Here is a 10,338-nt window from a genome sequence, read left to right as displayed (position 1 = left end):
TACCTGACCTCACTAACACTCTTATGGCCAAATGCAATCAAATCCTCAGAGCAAATCTAGTGTAAAAACCTTCCCAGAAGAGTAGAGGCTGTTACAGCAGCAAAGTCTCTACTAAAACCATTCATTTCAGAGGGAACACTGGAGGAGGTGTCTACAAACTTTTGGACAATAATGTTATCGAGAATGTCGTACTATGAGCACTGTATTATAACAGAAAGTCATACTTATACAGTTTATAAAAGTCCTAGAATTCATTCCAACTGCTCAAACCTTTGACTTTGGCACATTTGTGCTGAGTCATTTCCAGTGCTTTTTCATTACTTTTACTGGGTGAATTTGGAGAAGGGAGGATCTGAGAGAGCGCGTTTGATTGGACAGCTGTTCTGCCTTCAGAGGCGTTGTGTTTTTCTCCACCTGTTTTCCGGAAAGCCACGCCTCATGAGTCACGATTGGCTAGTAGTAATAGACTACATGTGATGAATGAATTACCAGGCATTCTTAGCGTAGGAGGTGGGGGGTGTTAGCCAATCACAATGTAGAGGGCAGGAGGTTACTAGCCAATCATAACCGGCGTGTAGGCGTGGCTTGACGCAACACAGGTGGGAAAAACAGAAAGCGAGGAGGCGGTAACTTCATATGGCTGCAGTGGAGAGCATCTGGAAGGGTTTAGCTCTTTTGTTGCTGGTGACTTTGAGAAGTATTCCTGAGTTTAACTGCAACTTCGAAATGTCTTTTATAAAAGTGGACGAAAGTTCAGACTTTTCCTACCACAACCTGCCCTACGGAGTGTTCTCAACCCGCGACAATGTGAGTAAAATATTAACAACTGCTGTTTTCTGCTGAGAAACTAGGGAAATGACTGGCAGCCCAATGAGCTTCAAGCTGTGGACCAAATATGATTCTTCAATGATTCCATAGTAAAGGGAATGTTCTGTTTAGAACCTTGAGCTCTATATAGGCCTAGGACCATTTCATTATTAAATGGTTCTTTGCATGGTGAAATTGTTCTTCAGATTGATGGAGAATGTTTTCTATATGGTTCTGTATAGCACCGTTTAAAATGATTGTACCTACACACTTAAAAATTGTGGTTCTTCAAGGGTTCTTTAGTAAAAGAAAATGGTTCTATGTAGAACCATGAACACTCAAAGAGCCCTTTGCATGATTAAAATGTTCTTTGCACCATAAAAGCGTTCTTCAGATTGATGGAGAATGTGCTGTAGATGGTTATATATAGAACCCTTTTGAAAGGGGTTCTCTATAGCACCAAAAGGAGTTCTTCTATTGTTACAAGATTGACATTGTAATAATAGAAGAACCCTTTTCAAAAAGGCATCTACAGCACTTTCATAATCAATTTGCAGAAGAACTGTTTAATGCTGCGAAGAACCCTGTAATCATGCAGAGGGGTCTTTGATTCTTGGTTCTATATAGAACCATTTTCCTTACTGAAGAACCCTTGAAGAACCATTATTTTTTAAAGTGTAGCGTCCAAAAAGGATTCTGCTACTGTTACAATGTCAAGCTTGTAACAACAGCAGATCCTTTCTGTGCTATATAGAACCCTTTTAAAAAAAGTTCTATGTAGAACCATCTACAGCGCATTCTCCATCAATCTAATGGACCCTTTCATGATGCAAAGATCTCTTTGATCTTGCACAGGGTTCTTTGAGTGTTCATTGTTCTGTAGAACCATGTTCTTTACTAAAGAACCCTTGAAGAACCAAGTCAAGTCAAAGTTTTAAGTGTGTATGTAGAACCATTTTTAAAAGGTGCCATATAGAACCATCAACAGCACATTCTCCATCAATCTGAAAAACGCTTTCACCATGCAGAGAACCATATAAGCATGAAATGGCTCTATACAGAGCTCAAGGTTCTAAATAGAACCATTCTTTTCACTAAGAACCCTCAAAGAACCATCTTTTTAAGTTTTTAGGCTAACTAGCACTGCTAATTTCTTCAATGCACATGTGAATTTCAGCCTCGGCACAGGATCGGCGTTGCTATTGGAGACCAGATTTTGGACCTCAGTGTTATTAAGCACCTTTTCAATGGACCTGTGCTTGGGCAGCACCAGGATGTGTTTGACCAGGTGAGCTTTACACTCTTTCAAGTCCTTGAAGACCTTCAGATCCGTATTTTAATTTATTCCGGCTCCAAACACACCTGAGCCAGGTAATCACGGGCTGTAGAGCGGTCACTGTCCAGTCTTTGGAGACCCCTGAATTGTCAGAATAACCTCAAGTAACCAATGGGTTTACTCTTGGACCCCTACCACAGCCCTATCAGTACATTTACAATTGACATACATCAGAATAGTACAGAATAATTTTCTTTTTCTTTTCCTAAAGGGAAACTCCAGCAGTTTTTCAAAATTTCTGCACAGTACAGTGGTTAGGAAAATGGTTCAGTGTAGAGAAATCTACAGACAGATTTCTTTACAGTGGTGGTCATAGGAACCAGGGGTCACTCTAACTACAACACAAATATAGCCATTTTATTTACTATCCAAAACCACCAGTGAACATACACGTGTCTTCTGAGTATTTATACATACACCAATCAGACATAACATTATGACCACCTCCTTGTTTCTAATTGTAGAACTACAAAGTGCACCTTTATAGTAAGTGAAGCTGATAAAATGGACAATGAGCGTAGAAACAAGGAGGTGGTAATAATGTTATGCCTGCTCGGTGTAATGTTGATGATGGTAAATTGTGATATATCTGGAAACATGAGGGACTCTTTTGTCTCACATGCACCTCTATGTGATATTTGTATTTAAAAATATGTTTTAGTCATAAACTTTCCCAAAACTGTTGTAATACAGTGTCTCAGGCATCAGGCAGTGAATTTATAACCATGTCATGTAATAACTTGCTGTGAGGGAGCTTTTAGAGGTGGACATCTGGTTCCTATCACCACCACTGTGAACAATTCTGACTCAGTAAGTTTCTCTAGAATGGATCATTTCACACCAAACCACTATGAATGACCCTGTTTACATCTTGGCAGCTGGGATGCAGCAAAGATGTGGATGGTATAAAGGTGGGGCATCTATATGACTGCATTAACAAGCACTAGCTTATGTGCATATTTCTGTAGTGCACTATTTTAGACCAGCAGTCTCCAGTCCTACGTTTTGGGTCACATGTTTAGCATGTTTCTCTGCTAACACACCCACTGCAGCCTGGTAATAAATTTAATCAGAAGTTTTTAGCCAGAAAACACTAAAATATGCAGAACGTAGGATAAGATGATCCATATTTGTGCTCCATCCAGCTCCTGACATGCCTGAATCAAATAATACTGCCTGGTTGTGTTGGGAGCTGGGAGAGAACAAATATGTGGACTGGCTTGGGATCCCAAAAGAACTGGATTAAGGATCAAAGTTGTTGACCACAGTGAAGAAAGTTGAAACGTGCTCTTGTTTCCTCAGCCTACGCTTAACGCTTTCATGGGCCTGGGCTACGATGCCTGGAGGGAAGCCAGGAAATACGTGCAGATGCTGCTGGCCGCAAACGAGTCCACCCTGCGCGATGATGCAAACTTGAGGAGCAGGTACAGATATTCTGCTGCAGTTCAGAGCTTAGCCTATACTCACTATCACACAGTAGGGTTTCCCAGCCCAGTACTCAGAGACCAGGGTACAATCTAATACATTCCCGTTTTTACAAAATAGTTTAAAACAGTATTTGAGCAATATTAATATGTTTAAACAAGCAACCTACACATCTCTACTACAAATGAAAATCCACGACCTCCTGTTTGTGAACAGTTCAGCTGCTGAATTGAGTACAAATGTTGCAACTTTCCCCATAGTTGGGGTAAACTGTAATAGACTGGGGGGCTGGTTGTAATAATTGTTAAAATGCCTGGTAGATAAACACAAATAATTCAATATGATTCTGGGTTGTTTGAACCAGATAAGCTTTCCAAAAAAAATCTGCATCAAAAGAAATGTGGTTAGTAAAAGGAGGCTGGCAAATTAATTTTTTACTGCAAAGTAAAAGAGCAATTTTAATAGATCGCTAAACTTTAAATACGTTTTATTTTCTTGGTATCTCACATACATCTGTGTTGGATCTCTGAATAAAAGCTTCCAATAACTGACTGTTTTAAATGTAGATTTGGGTAAATATGGAGTTCTCTCATTGTTAACTTTGTGGGGTCTTAGTTGTAATATTACATTAAAACTAGCCCCCCTGGGTGAGGATGTACTTTCACCTGGCTAGCTCTCGTTAGCCACATTTAACTTACAAGCCTGATAATCTGACTAATAGCTCAATCGGAATAGAATATGTCCATATATACACCTCAGTCGGAATAGACTAGTCCGATTGAAGTCATTCGGAATACAACTTCTGTCTGATTAAACGAGTTGTGTAATCCTGTAAATAATCGGTTAAATAGAAGAATAATAACCATGTAAATGCCTGTATCTGATTACATTCCCAATCGGAAAGTTTAAGTACATTCTGATCATGTGCGTAACGTCATAGAGAAAGTGTATAACGTTCAACATGCGGGAGCAGAAACTGGTCTGCAGAGGAGACAAAGTTTATGCTCTGAGTTTTAAAAGACGGTGGTGGGACGGGCGTCCAGCTTATGGGTCTCAGAACACGACGTCTTCCTCTCGCCCTTCTTTAATAAGCACATGTGAAGTACGATTTCCTGAGTCTGACATTTTAAAGTCATTAAAAACACAAGCGCTGCTCACTGCTGCTCGTCTCATTCTGACTGAACTCACGTGATGCTGGTTGTCATGGTAACTTCTACACGTGTTACTCTACGCATGCGTGTAATGTTGGATCGGATTACTTGTAGTGTAGCATGTAAACAGAGATTTTCCATCAGATTGTTGAGTGGAGTGAGCATATAAACATTAATATATGATTAATCTTAATCTTAATCTATAATTGCAATGTATTCAGTTGGAAAGGCAAAAATTAATCACAACCACTTTGAGTTGTTTATATGCTTCAGAATTGTTCTACAGTCACAGAGAGAGAGATTAAAATAATAACAATGAATTCTGTCACTTATGCACACAACTTAGTGATCAAAAACCATTAAAAAAGCTTTTTTTATTATGCAAAAACAGTCTTATGCACGAATCTGGAGAAATGTCTGGCCAACTGCTGTCACAAGTCGCAGATGATGTTGCTATAAGAATACAGGTTGGTGACTTAAAGCATATTGTGTTTGAAGCTGTGTAACTGCATAAAATATCCATACATTTTTATATTTTAAACTTAAATTGTGCCCCCCTCTCCCCTAGTCCATATTTTAGCTCTCAGCTCTACTCCACCAGGTGTTGAGTCTTGACTGCTAAGTGCAGGTGTGTTTTGAGCTGGGATGGTGCAAAAAATGGGTCTGGCTGTCTGTTTCTACAAGGACTGAATTGGAAAAATGTTGATTTAGAACATTTGTATTAAGCAAATGAATTCGCTGCTGAGTTACGAATATTGTTTTATGTTTTGATTGATAGCTTTTAAACAGTTACTCTAAATCAGGGGGGCCCAACGTGGCTGCAGTGACGCTTGATTTGGCCTGTCTGATGGATTTTCTTTGCACATTTTAGGGCACAATTTCTATTGATTTGCTAAGTTTAGCACACTGGGGGAAAAAATAAAATATAAGATGTGCCATAACTTTTGCACAGGCCACATTTTATGTTTTATGTGATGTCGCAGCATACAGACATGAGTGAAGAATATCTGTTCAGGGAATTTAAAGACAAAACAATCTGCTTCACATGTAAAGGAACCATTGCAGTACTTGAAGTGTACAACATTCGTCACTAACAGAAGGACACATCTCCCAAATGTACTGACGGTATGCAACAATGTAAGAGTAACAAGCTGGCTGTTTTGTCTCTCTGGTTCTCAGCACACCTCAAACATTACACTTTAGAACTTCTCTTCCTCAAAACCTGCGTGTGATTGTGTGTTTCAGAGCTTTTGTGGATCAGAGTTCTGCAGTGATGCACCTACCAGCTGAGATAGGTGAGCGCTCAGAGAGCGACAGTGCATCTCATAGTGACACCATCACACTATCTCTCCTGACTTTGACCCATCTTCTGTAATGCTCTGTCGAGCTCTTTTCTTTTTCTGTCCTTCTGTCTTCTCTAATGCTTTTGCAATATACAGTAACATTGAGCTTTCCCAGCGAAGCAGTTCCTGTAGGTACATACACAGCCTATCAGTTTAGAGACAACTAGCTTTTTTTAAAATATTGTTTAAAAGAGAATTACCCTGATTCAAATTGTCTGAATAACGTAGTGGCTAAGATGTGCATACAGTCATTCAGAGTGGTTTGGTGTGAAATGGTTGATTGTAGAGCCTCAGATTTCTTTACAATGGTGGTGATAGGAACCAGACGTCGCCATGACTACAACACAAATATAGCCGTTTTATTTACTATCCAAAACCACCAGTGAACCTACACGTGTCTTCTGAGTTTTATATGGAATGTTGATGATGGTAAAATAGCAGTAAATGTGAAAAAATAAAGTTTTCTTTGGGGACCATTTTGCCTAATAATTCCTTGCATGTATTCCTTCAAAATGAATAGATTTTGAAAATTAAGTTTTAACCCAAAACCTTCTCAGAGCTATCATAAAACAGTGTCTCAGACATTAGGCAGCATATTTATAACATGTAATAACATGTAATAACTTTCTGTGAGGGAGCTTTTAGAGGTGGACGTCTGGTTCTTATCACCACCACTGTGAACAATTCTGACTAGAATGGAACATTTCACACCAAACCACTCTGAATAGATTTGTTTACATCTTAACAAGTTTATTATGCAGAAATTCCTCTTTAATACTGATGAACACATTTTCTATGTTCACTTGCAAGGTTTATTTTGAGGAAAACAGTATCATAATAAATATCAGTTATTATTTGTGGCAATAAAAATGACAAAAAACATTGAAGGTATATATTAAAAACTCGCTTAGTTTCTTTGATGAACATATAGTCTTTTCATTTTTAGCAAATAATTGTAGTAAATATTTGCACCTAAATCAACCATTCACTCTCTGCCACCTGAGGGCGCTGTGCACTAACTACAAACTTCAGTTAAAAAAAAAAAACAGCAGGATCACGCCTTTCATCTCTCTTCCCTCTAAAGTTATGACACTCTGATATTTCATAGTATTTCAGTATTTCATATTTCAACTGTATCTGCAGAAATAATAGTTGTGTAATCTATCTTTCTGTAAAGAACTTGAGACACAACCTTTTTTGTTTGAGACACATTATGTATATGTTTCCTCTTCATATTTCTCGCTCTCTCACTCTCCCTCTCTCTCTCTGTTCTCCTATTCTCTCCACCTTGTTTCTTTCTGTAGGAGACTACACAGACTTCTACTCCTCCAGAGATCATGCCACTAATGTCGGGATCATGTTCCGCGGCAAAGAGAATGCCCTGATGCCCAACTGGTAGGTAGTTAGTTAAAGTGATTATTAATATTATTAAGTGCATCAAGTCGTTTCTGACTCCTGGTGACCATATGGATAGTGTTTCTCCAGACATTTAAAGCAATAGTAGCAAGTTAAAGTCAAAAATCAAATTTAAACAGTTTAGCCACTTACCCTAAATGCACTTGATCATTCTAAACATGTTGGATGTCTGCTTCTTTAGTTTTGCATTGGTGCTACAAGGCTAATGTAGCTATCAAGTAATGAAAACCTATGATAACTAATCAGCACGGTCCATATATGTATATATATGAGCACCACAACGAGCGAGAAAAGAGCCAAGTCATATTTTTAAGTTAAAGTAAATTACTCACAAAGTTACAGTGGTGAGGGGTAGTTGTCGTCTAGTTCTGAAGGTCTGGTAGCAAATATTGGTGATAACAATGTAGACAATGGCACAAATTCCAGTGGAATAATATTCAAATTAAATATTCATCTTATAAATTGTATCTTAATTTTTTTTTAAATCGCAAATGTGAGCAAAACTGTCGTCCTGTACAGTGTGCTGTCTGGTTCAGTTTTACTCGTCCTCTTTTTTAATTGGTTATCTGGTAAAAAGTGACTCAAGCAAGTGGAGCTTATTTGCTTAAATGTTTTGCTGAATATTTTCCAAATTCATGCATGAACCACAGCTGAAAGACGGGATCCGTGGCGTAACGAGTAGCCAGCAAAATTTGCATCCTCCTGTACAATGTAATGGCATTTTAAGCAGAATACACTCCACCGTCTGGCTTTACACAGTGAAACTTTCATGCAACTAATTGCATGTTGTGAGTTGCCTGCAACATAATGTCTGCGCAACTTGACAGTTATACAAAGCAATTAAAAAGCAATGAATATTACACACAACACATTCATTTATTCCATTAAATATCCAAATTAGCAGCTCATATTTTTTGATGCATCATATAGTTCTCGATATAAAGGCTTCCGCAAGGTGCAGAATAATCTTTGCATATTTGTTCCATCGTTTCAATAAACTAGCTTATATTTTTTATGTCCACTGATGCAGCGAAATTAGTCATTCAGCGTGATCACATGATGTGTTTTTGATGTTTTGACTGGCTGTTTCATGAAACTCATGAAGTTGTAACTGTTGCAGCTGAGTTTCAAGTAAGTTTCATGTAGGTTTCAAGCAGGTAAAGTTGCATGAAAGTTTCACGGTGTAAAGCCAGCTTAAGGCTTCTGTCAGTGGAGGCCTGTGAGTGACAGAGCAAAGTTTGCATATTATATCAACATATTATAACAATATTGTCTTCAGGGGGCCTGTAGCAACACCTGTCCCTAATGTGACATACTTTCATCCATGTTTATATATAAGAGTGTCAGAAACCACATAAGCAAGTCTGTTAGAGATTACTGAACAACTCCACACAGTTTGAGGCAAATGTATGATGATTTAGGCAAGCAGTTTGATGCTAATTGGTGTGCATAAGCCTCCATCACTTGTTAGCTAAATTAGCCTCAAAGCTCCAGTGCAAAACTAAACAAGCAAACTTCAGACACCAGACGTGTTTTGGCTGATGGACTACATTGTGGCAAAAGGAGACGTGTGTAAATTAGATTTTTGGCCTCCAGTGTTCATAAGAACAAGCTGAATTCTCTCTGCCTTATTCAGTATGATGGGTGAGTCTCAGTATAGCTGACTCACTAGTTCCGCCTCACTTTGAACATTCCTGACATCCTTGCGGCTTCGCACCTCTACTGGCGCGAGCGCGTATGTGTGGGAGAGAAATATGCAGTTTTCATTACCCAGAGAAGTCCCTGTAGCTATTTTCCCAAAACTTCCCCCTTATTCATCCTTGACACACGGCCCCCTCTCCAAATAATTCACCTGCATAGTTCTCTACCCGCTGTGGAGAAAAAAGGCTGACACCCTGCGATGAATTGTGCAAGAAACACAGTTGCTGCATAATTTTCCTCCAGTCTTACTTACAAGCCTCAGAAGCGCTTTTCTGAGACCAAGAGTTATTTGCCTGTAGATGGAGCAAAGTGATGAAGGGGGACAGGCAGAGAAGCTACAGAATTCATTTCGATTTTCTGTTTTTTTGCTTCGGAACCTACTGCAGTGCCCCCAAGGGTCACTAAATCTGCCTCCCTGCTTTCTAAATTTGAGTCACTCCTTCAGGGAAGAAGTGTTCATCTTGCGGAGCAGGAGTTTAAAGGTGGTTTACATTTGGTTCCACTAAAGCTGTTGAAGGTGCAGTGGTGTACTGGACTTAGAGTTGCACAATACAGGCAAAATACTACAAACCTCAGTTTTAAAAAAGCTAAGACAGTGTGTGAAATGCTAATAAAAACAGAGAGAAGTGATTAGTAAAATTGATGGCTGTAACACATTCCAAAAAAGTTTGGACAGGGGCATGTTTACATCACCATTCATTTTTTTATGTGTCTTCAGCTGCGCAACCATGCAGCGCCTTTGTTGTCATATTTTGCACTGCATGTTACATTTTTTATAGGGGTCCCTGAAAAAGACGTCAGATAGAAGGCAGCATATGTTGCTCCAAAATGTGTATTTATCTTTCAGCGCTTATGGTACCTTCACAGATGTGCAAGTTACTCACGACCTGTGTTGGGGTTGTTACTCAAAGGAAGTAATGTATTACACATTACTCGTTACTTTTTAAAAAAAAAGTAATGCATTACTTTACTGCTTGTAGAAAGTAATTAATTTTTAACTTTTGCATATCTCCAGGAAATCGCCTGAGAGCAATTGTTGCATAATTGTCAGTTAACAATAGCCTGTTCCGCTAAACCTTACATATGCTACGGAGATGAATTCAGCTTCTTATTTGCCAGCTTCTTGTTCGAATTTTTTCATTCCACCTTAAATTGTGCA

The 10,338-nt window shown here is 38.8% G+C and overlaps 1 protein-coding gene across 1 annotated transcript in view; it reads left to right on the top strand.

Annotated features, from left to right (window-relative positions):
• Window positions 1–552: 552 nt before the first annotated feature.
• fah (fumarylacetoacetate hydrolase (fumarylacetoacetase)) overlaps window positions 553–10,338 on the top strand; it is a 30,536-nt gene continuing 20,750 nt past the window's right edge. The window contains exons 1-5 of the mRNA XM_036586483.1: window positions 553–807; window positions 1,985–2,095; window positions 3,446–3,567; window positions 5,965–6,014; window positions 7,367–7,457. Of these exons, the coding sequence (XP_036442376.1) occupies window positions 637–807; window positions 1,985–2,095; window positions 3,446–3,567; window positions 5,965–6,014; window positions 7,367–7,457 (545 nt within the window). The 5' untranslated portion in view covers window positions 553–636. The remainder of the gene's footprint in view (window positions 808–1,984; window positions 2,096–3,445; window positions 3,568–5,964; window positions 6,015–7,366; window positions 7,458–10,338) is intronic.

The sequence above is a fragment of the Colossoma macropomum genome, unplaced genomic scaffold, assembly GCF_904425465.1.
Source record: "Colossoma macropomum unplaced genomic scaffold, Colossoma_macropomum, whole genome shotgun sequence".
NCBI classification, from domain to species: domain Eukaryota; kingdom Metazoa; phylum Chordata; class Actinopteri; order Characiformes; family Serrasalmidae; genus Colossoma; species Colossoma macropomum.
This window is presented reverse-complemented; position numbering and strand designations above follow the sequence as displayed.